The sequence below is a fragment of the Punica granatum genome, chromosome 7, assembly GCF_007655135.1.
Source record: "Punica granatum isolate Tunisia-2019 chromosome 7, ASM765513v2, whole genome shotgun sequence".
Classification (NCBI taxonomy): Eukaryota; Viridiplantae; Streptophyta; class Magnoliopsida; order Myrtales; family Lythraceae; genus Punica; species Punica granatum.
In genome coordinates this window covers 23982433-23998499 of record NC_045133.1, presented here as the reverse complement: position 1 = coordinate 23998499, position 16067 = coordinate 23982433, and the positions used below count along the sequence as shown (strand labels likewise).

The 16067-nt window shown below is 38.1% G+C and overlaps 1 protein-coding gene across 5 annotated transcripts; it reads left to right on the top strand.

Moving 5' to 3' along the window:
- Window positions 1-1243: 1243 nt before the first annotated feature.
- Window positions 1244-5093, top strand: LOC116214734 (probable inactive poly [ADP-ribose] polymerase SRO3). 5 transcript variants are annotated; one of them, XM_031550174.1, is made up of 5 exons: window positions 1244-2212; window positions 2480-2721; window positions 2804-2922; window positions 4042-4104; window positions 4219-5093. In XM_031550174.1, the coding sequence occupies exons 1-5, from the start codon at window positions 1317-1319 to the stop codon at window positions 4285-4287; spliced, it is 1389 nt and encodes a 462-aa protein (XP_031406034.1). In that variant the 5' UTR covers window positions 1244-1316; the 3' UTR covers window positions 4288-5093. The 5 variants fall into 5 exon arrangements, with proteins under 5 accessions (XP_031406034.1, XP_031406032.1, XP_031406036.1 ...); XM_031550172.1 differs by having other exon boundaries at window positions 4042-5093; XM_031550176.1 differs by lacking the exon at window positions 4042-4104 and having other exon boundaries at window positions 1245-2212.
- Window positions 5094-16067: the final 10974 nt, after the last annotated feature.

The window sequence follows — 16067 nt, the reverse complement described above, 5'->3', positions numbered from 1 at the left end:
GTGTGAACAGGTCTGTATAGAAGCCGACCGCCCAAAAGAATTAAGAAAAATAACATATCATGAGTCTGTCTATCAAGTTTTCTCACGAACCCTATGATCAGCACAGAAAAATATTTCAATCGTCTATTGTGTACTTCATATCCACAGTCACGAATCGCAATATTCATGTTCTGGAAGCTGGTACTTATGATCGTTGGAAACTTAACTTTGTGTACCCGATTTCCGAGTGAAGATTGCATGCTTTTGAGCTTGATATTCTTATTTCAATGAGATGCTGAGTCAGGAGCCTTTCTCGGTCACAATAAATCATTGATGCTTGCCAACATGATCCTCATTGAAATAAATAATAAACGAATAAAATACCAATAAAAATTGAGAAATTTGAACCTTGCTAATGTAACACCCACACAACACAAGTGAAAAATAATAATAATGAGATATGATGCACTTGACAAACTGTGTTCCGTGTGAGCAGATTTTTAGGATTTGAGATGAAATTCACTATAAACACTTCAAAAAATACTCTCTTTTTTTTGTATGTATTATGATAACCGAAAGTCCAATGGTCAGTGTACTAAGTGATAGAACTCTACCAATTAAGAATTTTTTCCATTCATAACACTTTAACATTATTTAAGAGAATAAGTATCTAACCGTTTGAACCGATTCGATTGGTATACGAGAAATACTTTAACCAGAGTATCCTGAAGTCCAATCGGGTCTCGACTAATCCAGTTAAGCCGGGTCGGCCTATTAAGGAATAAATCTCTCCTAACGTGGATTTTCTACATTCACAATGATTTGAACCCAAAATCTTACTTATGCTAAATAAGTACCGAACTGTTTAAGTTGATCCAGAGAAATACTTTAACTAATAAGACGATGACATTTTGGTTTTTTTTATCGGAAAAAGTCAAAAAGTGGACTTTTTTTATCCCAACCTTTGGGTTAGAAAAATCCAACAGCGCATTGATTCTCCCCCTTTTGGATCGCAATTTATTTCTTTGGCCCGAAGAAATACCCAAAACCAAAAGCGGCCACGCCTTCCCGAACGTCAACAGCACCGAATGCATGAAGGAAGAAGCTTACGTGCCAAGTTACTTTTTTCACCTCCTCGAAATGACCAAAGTACCCCCAGCTCCTGCCGGTCACTTCCCTCTCCACATTTTTGATGGGGGCATTTACGTAAACCCAGGAAGGGTGTCGTGTCCCCAAAGCATAGGCCTATAAATGCAAGCGATGAAACGATTCGTTTTCTCCCATTCTACCGGTCGTCGATTTCGTCGGAGCTCTCAGATTTCTTCACTCGGAAGGCAATGGCGGCGGCACAACGGCGGGGGCTGGTAGAATCAATTCGGGTCCCCGTCCCCGGAATGGCTCCCCCCAACCCTAGCATTTGCCCGGTGGGATCCTGCTGCCCGGTGCGGGCGATGATCGAGAACCGCCACAACTTCCAGCGGACAGGCCCGTTGGCTCGGCTGATGTACTACAGAGGAGGCTCGTGGATTGACTTCCCGAGCCGGGTGGTGGAGTCGCTCAGGCCGTGCTTCGTCCAGCGCCGGCTGGTGGTGGATCTGGTCATCGACGGCTCGCTCTACCTCTTCGACTTCCCCAGGATGCTGCAGACCGACTTCGAGAGCGGGAGTCAGAGGTCGATCGCGTGGATGGACGATGCCGGGAGCTGCTTCTTCCCGAAAAGCTTCGTCGAGGATCTCGAAGATAACTCGATGAAGCGGAAGCGGGAGGACCGCAAAGTAGAGGAGGAAGAGGAGGCAGAGGTTAGTTCGTCGAACGATAAGTTGGAAGACGAATCGAAGAGGCGGTGTTTGGCTCCGGGCGGCGATCATCCTGAGAAATCCCCGTGGGCTAATGCTAGGCTGTTGGAAGAAGGAGAAGGGGCTTACTTGAGGATTAAGAATTACTTCTTGTCGGGCTTGAAGGACATTGATGCTGGCGCTATGGTCACTGCCATTTATCAGTGTGAGTGGACCGGCGATTTGGGGCGGGCGAGGTCCGAGGTTTTCCAGAAGCAGGCGGAGATTATGAAGGCCGCGAGAGGTGCCTCTAACACCGTGTATGCTTGGCATGGCACGTCGAAGAAGCATGTGGATAGCATTTTGGCGCATGGGTTCACTGGCCCCGGCAGTATCACGTGGTCGGGGAGTTATGGTGTTGGGGTATATTTCTCTTCAATGGGGTTGCCACATTTAAGGTATATTTTGAATTATTCTCTTTCGTTTATAGGGCGGGAATAGGTTTGGAATATAACCTGTGTGAAACTTGATTTGGAATCAGTAGTGGTGATATGGAAATAGAGTTATTAGGCGGCTAGATGGGTTAGCTTTGCTTGAAAGAAATCGAGTGTGGCTTGCTAGTTTTTCGAGTTTGTGATTGACTGAAGAAGTTGGAGATATGAATGCCATTTTGGTAAGATGTTTGTGGAATTTGCTGATGATGTCTTTTGCGGTTGCAATTCCAGTGCTGTGAAGTCTGAGCTGGATGAAAACGGTGAAAAGCATGTCATTCTATGCCGAGTTACTCTAGGCAATCTCGAGAAAGTGGAACTTGGCTCTAAACAGTCCCATCCTTCTAGCGTGAGCTTTGATACTGGTGTGGACGATCCTAGTAACCCGAAGTGGTATGTTGTGTGGTGCTCCAACATGAACACCCATGTGCTACCTGAATTTGTCGTGAGCTTTAGGCCCTCTGATCGCATGAAAGGTGAGTACGATCGCTATGTTCTCGAAGTCTTAATTGAAAGTTCTCCGAATATTATGCTGAAGTATTGTTTGAGCATCAATAGGACCTCCAAAGGAAGCAGGATGTGTGAAGCGATCCATTGCGGAATTGTTCTCTAAGATCAGGAATGCCCTTCCTCCCACCAAAGTGCAGGAAGTGGAGAATTTGTACAGTGTATTCAGGGTAAGTAGTAGGTTCAACTTTGATCAGAACCCATTTGTTTCTTTCAACTGTTTCTTAGTTACATGGGGTGATTCGGATGTCAATTTGCTAGTGCCATCTGTGCCTTTGGCTTGTATTTTGTTACAGGCAGGACGGCTGGCCAAAGATATATTTGCTAAGCAATTGCGTTCGATTGCTGGCGATGATGTTTTGCTTTCCACGATTCGGGAGATTCGCGGTTCCGGATAATGATGTTTGAGATTTTTGTTTGTTGGAAAGCATGAACAGATATCGTCCTTTTGTTTTCCGATTTGTTCAGCTGACAGAAAATACAGAAAGCACTAGGAGTAGGATTAAGGGGAGACAGCATATACACTCTGAAATGATACAGGACGTGTTCAAATTGTTTTCGGATTCGTAATACTCCTCCCCTTGAAGTGTAGAGAACACATATCCAGGTTACAGAAGAAGTGTACATCCTCCACTGATGAAATATGATTCGAGCACAGATGGTGTGGAATTTTTGTGATCTAGCCGGAAAACGAGTGTGTTTCATGTGTTGCAAAAGCAGGCTTTTCCTCCAGTTCTTGTTTGTATAATGGATGAGTAAATACTCGATTTTGTTAATATTGGAAGGCAGTCCGAAGTCTTATGCGAAGGTCTAAGAATCTCCAGCATAATTGATTGATGTTCAAGTATGTTCTGCAGTAGATACTCACAGTCGCTAGCTAATTATTCCATGTCAAAGTAATTGTTGCCATAACACAGCAGGATCATGCGGTTAGGAGAGGTCATGCCCTTGCTCAGATCGGTTACTCCATCGTTTATCATGCAGTTTTAGAGAGGTCACGCCATACGTTGGATTGGTTTATCCATCATTTATCATGCGGTTTAGTGAGGTCGCAGTGTGCCTTGGATTGGTTTCTACATCATTCCAAACTGCCACGAAGAAAAAGATGTTCTTTTTTGTTTTCTTTTTTCTTCCGTCGGAATTAGTGAACAAGAAAATAAAGGCTTTGGTTATTTGGTTCCTCGGCTCAAAAGTAGCCGGAGGCTCTTGATTTTCTTCTGATGGGAAATTGGCTGGCTCTACTGCTGTATTCTGCTTCCATTTCACGGTCTTCTCTTTCTTCTGTTTAGTGTTGCCGGACTGACGAATGCAGTAACAGCAAGTCGTCTGCATACATACAACACGACATTGTTGTACGACCTATGGCAATTATCTACATCTTTTGTTTACTCCCACTGCACTGTTCGGCTAACTTCTTGCACAATTCATTTCGTCGAATTGCTCAGTTCAACAATTCCCTACTGCAGGAGTTTCAAGTTGTTCAACTACAATGTAACCGCCAATCCATCTTGGATCGGTCTCCCATCTGTTTTTGAGGTAGTTGGATCTATGGACTACTTAACTCTATAAGTCCTGATATCGAAACTGAGCCCCGGTGAAAATCTGATCTTGAAAGCCTATGCGTATGCTCTTCTCAAGGCCCAATGATCTGTTGAAGGCATAAATGGATGATATGGTCCTGCAACTGCAAGTTTATGTTTGCTCTGCCAGTTGTTATCTCACAAACAGGGGCCCAAACTAAATATGATCTGCAATCCCTTTTCTTGAGCTCATCTCTCTATGGCAAAGACCGGAATCTGGTCGAGTTCGGCAAGCATAAACATCACGGTGGAATATCTGATGGTCCAAAGACAACAGACCGAGGACTGAAAGTTCATTGCTTCAATATCGAGAAGAATTCCTAAGGTAATGTAACCTACGCTAGCAACTGCTTCAATGATATTATTGGAATTTAGGAACAATGAGATCGGGACACATGTATATGTATATATATACTCGTCTTTTACATGCAGTATTACTCTAATTATCCTCATCCAAATTGGCCAAAAGCACTTGGGAGAGCTTATAGGATAGTTCATTACCATGATGCTAACACCACAACCAAGGACAGACCAGGATTATGGTTGAGGAAGGAGAGTCCTTTGGTGCGTAAATAAGAAGGTAAATTTCCCGATTAAAAGAGCGATAGAAGTAATTTTATCAGAAAATCGAAGAAAAATGTCCGACTTTTTTTTATGACGGCAAAATTGGCTCTACCTCTCCCCATCGTGGTCCATCCCTTACCACAACACAAGAGACCTGATATTCTTCTATAATTTCGGAGAACCAAAAAAAAAAAAAAGGTGAAAATTCCTGTTGAGACTTGAGAGCATAGGTGCCATGACCGGAAGACTGACTGAGAGTGGACTTGTCAGAGCACAGATAACAGCAAGAATAATTATAGACGAATAATTACGGGGGGCAGCTGAGTGAGTACCCACTTCCACCTTATGCTGTGACAATTTTTGGGTCCAGGGGTTGAATTCAGCTACTGCATCCGTACTAAACGTTTTTATACTTGAAGAATAATACAAAACATTGTTCTCTAAGTTAGTCGACTGCATGTACATTTCAATCGACTACATGTTTATTTTAGTCGATCTTATATACATTTTAGTCGATCACATGTACATTTCAGTCGATTGAATGTGTGTGCAGTCGACTGGGTATGAAATATTTTCATATTTGAAGAACAATGGTTCATAAGATGTGCAATAAAGTCAATTATATTGTTTATGCAGTCGACTGACTCAAAGAATAATGTTTCGTACCAGTGCAAAACATTGTTCTCCGAGTATGAAAACATTTCGTACGGACAACGACTGAATATTCAGCCGTTGGACATAAAAATTTGCCCTCATGCTTATATCTGTATACACTACACGCACATATATATATATATATACACACATATATGTATATGCATAGGCATGTTCTGTGAAGCCCTATAGTGCATATAATTCATCCTCTTGTCCCAGCATCCTTGTTTTTTTCTTGATTGTATAAGTACCAGCCAAAACCTCCACTTCAACTCCAAGGCCCATTAATTTTCTCATGCCCACCACCACATGTATACTTGTCATTTTAAGCCCGCTCAACCTCCTTTCTCCCATTCTCGCTTCTCAAATACCGATCAAGATTTTTATAGACTTTACCACGTGGACTAATTCGGGTAATTTGACATTTTTATTTTAAAATAAAATCTTGGATTTAAATGTTGTGAATAGAGAGTATTGTTTCATAGTGAACCGACCCGAGTTAAGCGTAAATTAGTTGGTCCAAGTAGGCTGTTTAATTTAATTACCTAGGAATTAGGATCTTTAAAGGAATTCTTTTTTGTGACTTACTGTTAGAATTCAACCTCGAGAACATGTTGATAAAAAAGAAGACAACAAACTCTTCCCCTACCGGGTTCAATCTACTCGCGATCGATTTTGCCTTCTTTTAATATGAATTAAATACATTTGTGGAACGACTCGATGTGCGGATTATGTGCATACGACATGGATTGGTGTGAAATTGTCCTTATAGTGTCATACTAGGATGGGATCCTACCTATAATACATATGAAGGAGCTAAGTCCATATATCAGTTGGAGCCGTTGACATAAAACCATTGATCAATTTAGAGGGTTGTGCCACTGATGCGTTTAAGAAACATTTCCAGCACTCCTCATAAATATACACGTTTATAGTTAATGGAGATCAGGACCGTAAACAAAAGCCTGGAAAACGCGGTTGGGTACGTTAATGATGGTACAAGCAGATTGAAATGATCGAATTAGGACCCAGTAGTCCGGCATACTCCTCAAATTGGAATGTATAGCCAAACCATGTTTGGTTCATTGGCAAATACACATATCTTTTCTATAGAGATCGTTTATAAGCACTGACCCAATCACCATAAATATGGTTTTGGGTGTACCACTCTAGTTGGGTGAACTCACAGGCTTCATTTTTTTTCCTTTTTTTTTAATAAGCAATGGTGTTATAATATTACTACTAAATCGAAGATACAACCGAGTCTTGATGACCCTCAGGGATACAAAAGCAGTGAAAATTGGATTGAGACCCAACTAGCCAAAGTCGTGAGCTTGAGGATAATGGGTTCGAGGAATTCAACTACATCTCCATTCCGAGAAAATACTAAGCAAACTTGAAATATCCGATCACAGGTTTCATGAACCTTTATTCCAATCCTTTACGCATGTATGTATCTAATATGAGAGTGTTACCCTGGGATGCTCTTAGGTAGAGTTTGGCATGTACACATGAATGGGGTGGAATGGAATGGAATGGAATGGATTCCACTATGTTTCCTCATTGTAGGAGAATGTCTTGTATTAAGTTCGGATTGAGGAAACTCGAAGACCTAGAGCGAGGAAGAAATCGGGGGGAAAAGCATTGTTTCCTATATTTTCGGGATTTCTTGTAACCTCATAAGATGAAATATCCTAAGAAATATTATGGGAGGGATATTAGGATATCTCTGAAGATATTATGATATATTCTCTTGTAAGTTTATATATAGGGTCTTGTACGAGTTGTAAAAGGTGCCACGAAACCCCGGGCCCTTGGGGGCTGGTGAGAGAGAGTCTAGAATCATGGGGTCGATGATGGTGTGATCTTCTCGAAAAATTATATGGGCTATCTTTTTGGAGTCTCGGTTTAGAATGAGAGGATGAAGAGAATTGAGAGATCAGGTTAGACTCTTATCAGTGGATTCTCCTACTCTATCCGTGGATGTTTTTCCGTTGAGGTTTTACCACGTATATCCGGTATTCGATTTTTTTATCTGTTATCTCATCTCGTGTTATAGATGTCTTGTCACAATAATTGGTATCAGAGCTAGGAGCCTAATCAGATCCTGAAGATGTCTGTTGTGAGATTCGAGGTTTAGAAGGTCAATGGATCGAGCGGCAATGGATGGTGGCAGATCAAGTTGAAGGGAGTGCTAGAAGGAGAAGCTCTAAGAACCTTGACCCAGACAGCTACAGAGAACGTGGAGTTTGGCGAAAACTCCGAATATTGGCTTGGCATAGAGGATATTCAGACAGGAGGATTTGAATGGAGGCCAAATCTCTATGGAATTGCACGTGTGCAGAAGATAGACAAAGGAAGCAAATGAGATCGCGGATACGCTTCGAGCTTGTGGAGTTAGTGATCTCATGTATTATTAAAGTCGGGAATTCAACTTGAAACAATATGTTCAGCTTTTGAGGGTGCACCACATGAAAGCTGAGGAAGCCTGACACCTCGAAAAAGTCTAAGGTTGGTTTGGATTGGAGCGACGCGATCGCACTGGATGAGGTGGAGCCCGTGATGGCTGTTACAGAGTAGGTGAGCGGAGATGACGGTTCGGTGCTTGGCTAAATGCAAGCCAATGTGGAGATTTGTTGGAAAATGTCTTGCATTAAGCCCGAATTGTGAAAACTCGAAGACTTGGAGCGAGGAGGAAATTGGGGGAAAATATTGTTTCATATATTTTCGAGAACTTATGTAACCTCATAAGAGGAAATATCTTAGGAAATATTTTGGGAGAGATATTAGGATACCTCTGAAAATATTATGATATATTCTCTAGGGTCTTATACAAGTTGTAAAAAGTGCCTCGGTGCAGCGAAACCTTGGGTCCTTGGGGGGCGGTGAGAGAGAGTCTGGAAACACGAGGTCGGTGATGATGTGATTTTTTCAAGAAATTCTCCCGATTATCTTCTTTAAGGGCTGTAATCTCCTATTTATCGATCTATTTGATACTCCTGCTCTGTCTGTGGATTTTTTTTTTGCTGAGGATTTTACCACTTTTATCTGGTGTTCGATTTTTAGGATTTTAGGGTTAGAATGGGCATTCCATTTCATTAATATTTTCTTCAACTTGTTGGGATGAGCATTCCTTCAAAATAATAAGGCAATGCTTATTAACCAGGTTTTATACGAGAAACATATCTAAAAATATATATAGGATGATATTTTAGTTAGTGAGCCCAATATATTAGTTATACTCATTTATCTTTTGAAGTTCAATAAATTTTTTTTAATCATTTTTCATTCAATATTATTATATTATATTTCACGAGAGCAATTTCATTTCATTTCGGTATAAAAAATATGACCTTAATGTAATTGAAGCATAACTTTCACTCCCAAATTAAACTTAAGTACACACACAACCCAAATGGAAAGAGCTGCCAAGGTGGCCGCAAGGTAAGATGCTCAAGAAACATATATTCAATTCAAAATGGGAAGGGAGGTGGAGTGGCATACAAGTGAGGAGATGAATATATATGTTTTGGAGTTTATAAATTATAAATTCCAAAAAGAAAAGGAAAAAAAAAAGACAGCCATGTGAGCTCTCTGCCCGGTGGATGGATTTTTCTGGGGGGAAGGGGAAGTTTGTAAGCTGGTAAGGGTAAGGGCTTCTCTCTTTCCTTCTGTACTTTGAATTGAAAAGGGACCGGTCAAAGCATTGGGAACCCCAAAACTCAACTCTCCCTCTCACTTCACTAACAATGCGTTTGTTTTCGGAGTTAAAGTCACGAATTTGTGATTGTGATTGTGATTGTAGAAGAAGACAAAAATATATGGGGCCCACCAGTTTGACTTTTGAAATATAAAATGAATGGAAGGTGGAGATAATTAATTATAATGGGATTGTATTTTAATAATATATGGGGCCCACCAATTTGACTTTTGAAATGTGTGTTATAATATAATTTTATCAGGAAAAAATGAAAAAAAAACAGAAGAGAAAATCTTTGTTTACTTATTTACTTATAAACAATAATATATATTGATTCAAACGGTTCGGTACTTATTCCCCTTAATAAAGTCTTGAGTTCAAATATTATAAATGAAAAAAAAATTATGTCAGAGAGATTTTTTCTCTTAATGGATCAATCCAATTTGAATTAAGTTAATCGAGATTTATTGAGCTTCTGAATAGGAGAACACATCGAACAAAATTACAGATGGACAGTTCTCTCTCTCTCTCTTTTGGGGCATGGAAAGATATGGGCATGGGAGTCAGCTATGTGTTTGTGGTCATACACTGAGTGATGATCATCTGATCTCTTTCTCTTCTGCTCTCTCTGTATGTTTGGCTCATTTTCTCTTTAATTAGTTTCTTTTTTTTCTAATTATAAAGAAGATTCATAATTCTATGAAAATTTTAAATAATAAAAAAAAATGAGAAGTCCTAATGCGAGAAATGAACTAGGGCCTCTGTGTTACACCCGGCCCTTTCTCCTCTTTAATTCCCTGTTTTAACTTAAGGCACCAACAACTTCCCAACAATCACATTCACACTCGAGTTAATATGCAGTCCAGTCCAGCTCCGTGCCCCAGCCCCTCTCTGACCTCTCTATGAGTTCGATCTTTACTATCTCTCTCTGCCCCACCACCTGAATTTACATTTGTATGCAAAAGATAATATCGTTATATATACTTTGGCTTCTGACAAAATACATTAAGGTATCATCAGTCTCTGATCAGAGAGTTCTCTCTATTTAGCTGCCCACCAACCACCACTCATTTGTGTAGTAGTCTCTTTTATTACCTTCGATCTCTTCAATTCTCTATATCGGATTTTATAATAGTGATCCGGTATAGTGGCATCGCCGGTGGTCTCATATATGTGCATATATACATTCTTTGGACATCGGGTGAAAAGAATTCACAGTTATATCTATGAACATGAACAGTTCGTCCAAAATCATATCATATAGAAGGTTGAATATAATAACCTTATGCACAGATAATGTTAAATAACTGGATTAGCTGAGGCATGATACACGCCTCGGTTAATTAGGAATACTATATGTAGACAAATCTAGCTAGGGTTTACTTGTTTTGGGTGGGAAATATATAGCTAGGTTTAAACTAAGATCTGCCTCCTAGTAAGAATGCATGTATTGAATATGATCAGCAGCGCTCTATATATTATTGGGTGGTTGGGCTACTCAGGTTATGAGTAGGTCCTCTTCTTTCACCTTACATATCATCCCCATATCCCATGAATGAATCTCAATAGAGTGTGCTGAAGAGAAATGTCCAGTTCATCGCTTTGGCTCGGTAGGGTCTTGCATATTTAGTTATAACATAACTAGTACAAGTCTAGAACCGAGATAGATATACCTCACTTATTCATCATATACATTTATGCACATGTACATCACGATCAACTAGTCAACACGCTACACTTCAAAATTTAAAAAAAAAATCAAATTATGGGCCAACTGACTCCGAAAGAACCGACCGAGTGCATCCGATTCTCTAGGGTTTGGTGGGTGATCATTCCATGTGTGCGCACAAGTTTTGCGGAAAACCATCGCTATTAGCTCGATATCTATGATCTGTGTATGGTCATTGCATTATGTTTTGCAATAATAGATAATGAAAATTGACTAGTGAGTTGGTTTGTAGCTCCTTTGGTTTGCCAGGCGGCCATGTATGGAAATTGACAAAAGTTTTTTCATGTGATTTTATCAGCTTTCCTTTTTTTCTTTTGGCTAGGGTTTGAGGCTTTTCACTTTCAGCTCAAAGCCTACTTTTAAGGGAAAACTTTTGGAGCAAATTAGGGTGGCCGCTCCACACACAGGCAGTAGTACTCTTTAGCCTAGTTTTGGCAAAGGTCATTAAAAAAGACACTTTTTCTTCTCAATATTGTCCCAAACCCCAAAAGAACAAAAGATTACCGGCAAAAATAATAAATATAAATTATAAAGAAGCCAAGATATGTCTTCTTATTGTTTGATTGGCATGACGAGAATGATTAATATCAAGGAAACTAAATCAACGGAATGGCATTCTAAAGTGCATACTTTATGGAGAAGGAAATATGGTTCAGTGATAAACATTATCGCCTGAGATCAAGAGGCTTTAATTTCGATTATCGTTAGTAAGAATTTTGATACCCCTCTATTACTATTAATTATTCTTTATTTCTTTATTAGGTCTTATGAGTATTCCTTATAACTAATGGAAAAAAAAATACGTACTTTGCTTTGTAATTTTTTAGGAGAAGCTGCAAGGTACTTGATTCCATCAATGAATTAGAACGGTAGACCGTTCAACTATATATATCTTGCTGTCGGCTGAAAATTTATTCTAAACAAGATCGAAATGCTTACTATTGGCCGGATGGGTCCCTACTTAATTTGTCATGTCTTTCAAGGCTTCAACATGACTCCAAGGATGAGGATCATATATGTTTACATTAAAAAGCATCATCAAATATGTGGATTGTGGCTAATAAGCTGCATATTGTTCGAAATTTGGCCATAAAAAAGTTAGCGTCCTACGCAAAAGGACTCTTTGATTTATACCGGGGTCAAGCATAGGGGGCTCCAAACGATTAAGAAACGGATGAAATTAGGCAGACACCTGTTTCTCATCATTTCTCGAATGACAATGTAGTTGTTTAATTCAATGGGTCCCATGATGGACAATTCAAGCCCGATTCTGCAGCTGCTCATATATGAGAGCCCAGATGATTATATCAGCTACATGTAACACAACTATATGTACATATTATATATGCATATACATACATATATATATATATATGTATGCAGATATGTAATATATATTGGCAAGCCACTTGAAGTGTTTACTTATGTTTGTGTTATCACCTCTTTATATAGGGACCAAAATGTCTAAAACAAAATGTAAATGATGGTAGGTCGGCCCTGTTCCACTGCTTTACATATAGCCTTCCTTTCGTGTGAAGTTAATATCAATCCTAATAATGTCAATTCCATGTCTTGGCCAAACTATCATGTCATATACTTATAGATATCCCATTTCTGTTAATTTTTCCTTATCCATTTTGAGGTGAATCCTTGGACATTTGCTGAATTGTACATCCAATTCATCAGTTAACCATTCACTCACACCAAACAATCGATAAATTATGATAAAAATCTGATTCCATATCTTGATGTATATAAAATAGGTATATATTTTTTGTAGAATTAATAAGTCTTTATCATGTTGGACAACGAAACTTAAGGTTAAAATCATAAATTTCTCTCTTGATCCAAGATTAGTTATTAGTCGAAATTAATGCAAGTGAATGAATTATCATTGTTCCTCTCATGTGTACGTACTTTCTCATGAGGAACCCAAATAAAATGTTAGCAGCAGAACTTGAAATACGGACGACACCCAAAGAAAAACACTGTTGACAACGCATGCATGTGGGGTCTTCAATAAACCCCAAATTTAAATAGTTGTATATATATGTAGAGGATTTAATTTATTGGGTTAATAAAAAAACATAAACATTTCACATTTTAACAATTCTAGCACGAAATTTTTTTCTTAATATAAAAATACACAAATTTTCGATATGTTAATAATTCTAGCATAACATCAAATTTTTCGTTATTCGGACGGAATTGAAGCCGCAGAGGGCGCCGACGACCCCATTCAGGGAAGGAAGCCAGCAACCCCAATCGAGGGGGGTGGTTTGGCCAGAATTGAGGCTCCACCCCTCGGAAACGGGAGAACCCTCAAATTGGGGATTCTCCCGATTCCAGAGGGTGGAGCCACGACCCTGGCCATCTCCTCGATTGGGGTCGCCGACACCTTCTGTAGCTTCGATTCCGTCCAAATTAACGAAAAATTTGACTTCATGCTAGAATTGTTATTAAATTGAACGTTTGTGTATTTTTAGGTTAAGGAAAAATGTTCATACTGAAATTGTTAAAATGTAAAAATTTTGTATATTTTTTTGTTACTAACCCTAATTGATTTGATCTATTATATTTGGCTTTTCAGTGTGCATCATAATACTGAAAATTTATTGGACTCCGACAAATTCAGTTCGAGCTGAGTTGGACCCACTAAAGAAGAAATTCTCTCAGTGTGAATTTTTTCTATTAACAAAATTCGAACATAAAATCTTTTAAGGAGAATAATTATCGAACTACTTAAATCTACTCTATGTTTCGTATTATATTTCGTATTATATTGGCCATTGCACAATGCCCAAAGTGTCATCAAGCCACGTGTTGGGACAGAATCATCTATGTAGTCTTTGGCCCAAGTCCTTTTTTTAATTTTGACCGATAAATTGGTAATTTATTATTCACAAATTTATTGAAGATGAAAGATGAAACATTTGATGATATGTCCTGTATCTATATGCATGCCCTCTGATATTTCATTTTTGGGTGAAATCATGCCCTCTGATTTCAACTACTTGGGTTTAACCAAGAGCAAGGAATGAATAATCAATGAAGATTCCCTAAATCCCACACCATTTCAGAATTAAGAGATTCTCAATTAGAATTGATTTACATAATCAAAAGATCATTCATTCATCATAACATTCACAAAAATTTTGTAATATATGAATCTATATATGCAAATGAACATCTTTTTTTGCTCAATACATACGAATATAATATGGTGTATATAAATCTAGAAATTCAAGACATTAATGGAGATTATCTGAATTTGCCATTAATTTGCGAAAAAAATTAAGTGACATAATAAAGTTGAAATATATTGGGACTGACCTAACTGTCAAGAGGTATGTGGGTAAGATTAAAATATCAAAGTTGAAGGCATGCAGAGAATATTAATGGTGCAGTAAGGGCAAATATATTATATGATATAATATATTTATAAGAAAAAGGGGTGGAGATAAAAGTGAGATGAGAGGGATGGTGGTAATATATATAAGCAATGAGTGCAATTAATAAAGTCCAAGCACAATTAATTAAGGCTGTGGCTTTTGGATCTTGTGTCATTTGCGATCTTTTATATATCCCAAAAGGGATTTGGACAAAGTTAATAAACTTGAAGGACGCCCTCAATTGACATATGATGAGATTCCAAGGGTTGTCATTTTTTCTACCCTTTTGTTTTTTTTTCTTTCTTCCTTAAGAATTATATTTGTTTTTATTAATTAATTTAGTATGAAATCATGATCTGTAATTGAATTATTTGAAGCAATGATAATATCTGTCATTCAGCTCGACTTGTCTTATTTACACATAAAGGTAACAAGCGAATATGATAAACATTTTTGGCAAGTGTGGTGCGCGACCAAAAGAAAATATGCATACAATTTAGCAACTTGGGATTTTGCAGTCTCATAGAGAAAATCTTATGCTCCGTTTGAATTCAAAAAAAATTAATTTTAACTTTAATTTTAACTTTAGTTCAACACACTACATAACAAAAACACACGTTTTTCAAGTCAAATTTATAATCACATCTCATTTGTCATTTTCTACAATCAAAATCAAAATCAAAATCAAAGTAATTTTAATTCTGAATCCAAATGACCCCTTAATGATATGACCAAAATATTATAATGAGAATTTTAAATGATTCTATATCACGAAACTTACTATGTTATAATTAATTGATACTTATTCATGTCACGTAACGAAATAAAATCATCGAAAAACCTTTATATAAAAGTTTAATTGTTGCAAGAGAAAATTTGTGCAAAAAGAAAATGCAAATATTTTTTTGCATGTTTTTCTTGATAGAAACTGAGGATAAGTTACCATTTCAAACCAACCATTTTTTTGGTGAAATCTTAGATTCTAATTGCTTGCATAAGTTAATGGGGAAATTCGCATATAAATTATAAATTATCTGTAGGAAGGTCCATTGATTTAGGCAATGTTTCAACTAAATTTCTACCATCATCAACCCCTATAAATGGGCATTCCATGATCATTTTGGAGAATTTTGCTGCGAAAAGCTGCAACCGTTTAAATTCTCTTGGCCTATAATTGTTTTTTTTTCTTTTTATATTTTTTTTGTCAATTGGATTATCAACCCCATACTCATCTCTGTTCAAATTCAGCCCCTGGGTTTTCAATAATCTCGATATGCTCCTTCATATGTCTTGGAGCGTTTTATCTAACTTTACTCCACGGATATGGACCTCCCGATCTCTGTAAAAACTATTAATAAATTCAAAACCAGACCATCTAAATCCTAGACCTCAGCATCATCATGATTTGACCATAATTTTAAATATTATTTTCGCCAACTATAACAGTAAGAATTGAATTATATTATTACTGTTATTATTTTGTCATGTTTTCGATATAATTTGTTCAATCGATCAACTGCTACCAAGACGGTAGCGTATAGATAACGTACCAACTCCCCCAGATCCTCTTCGGGAAGTTCGATTCCATCGTGTTCTCACAGGGTCGGCCGATCAAGCTTGCCGACTGCTGGAAGAACTCGAGAGCCTGAACAAACTTCACGGACCAAACCAGAACTGACCATATTTTACGGACCGG

What these genes read in the sequence shown, in the direction of transcription:
- LOC116214734 (XM_031550172.1), top strand. Translation starts at nt 1,317, where the DNA reads ATGGCGGCGGCACAACGGCGGGGGCTGGTAGAATCAATTCGGGTCCCC. An exon ending in ATGGGGTTGCCACATTTAAG is followed by an intron (nt 2,213 to 2,479) that starts GTATATTTTGAA and finishes TTGCAATTCCAG; the next exon opens with TGCTGTGAAGTCTGAGCTGG. An exon ending in GCCCTCTGATCGCATGAAAG is followed by an intron (nt 2,722 to 2,803) that starts GTGAGTACGATC and finishes GAGCATCAATAG; the next exon opens with GACCTCCAAAGGAAGCAGGA.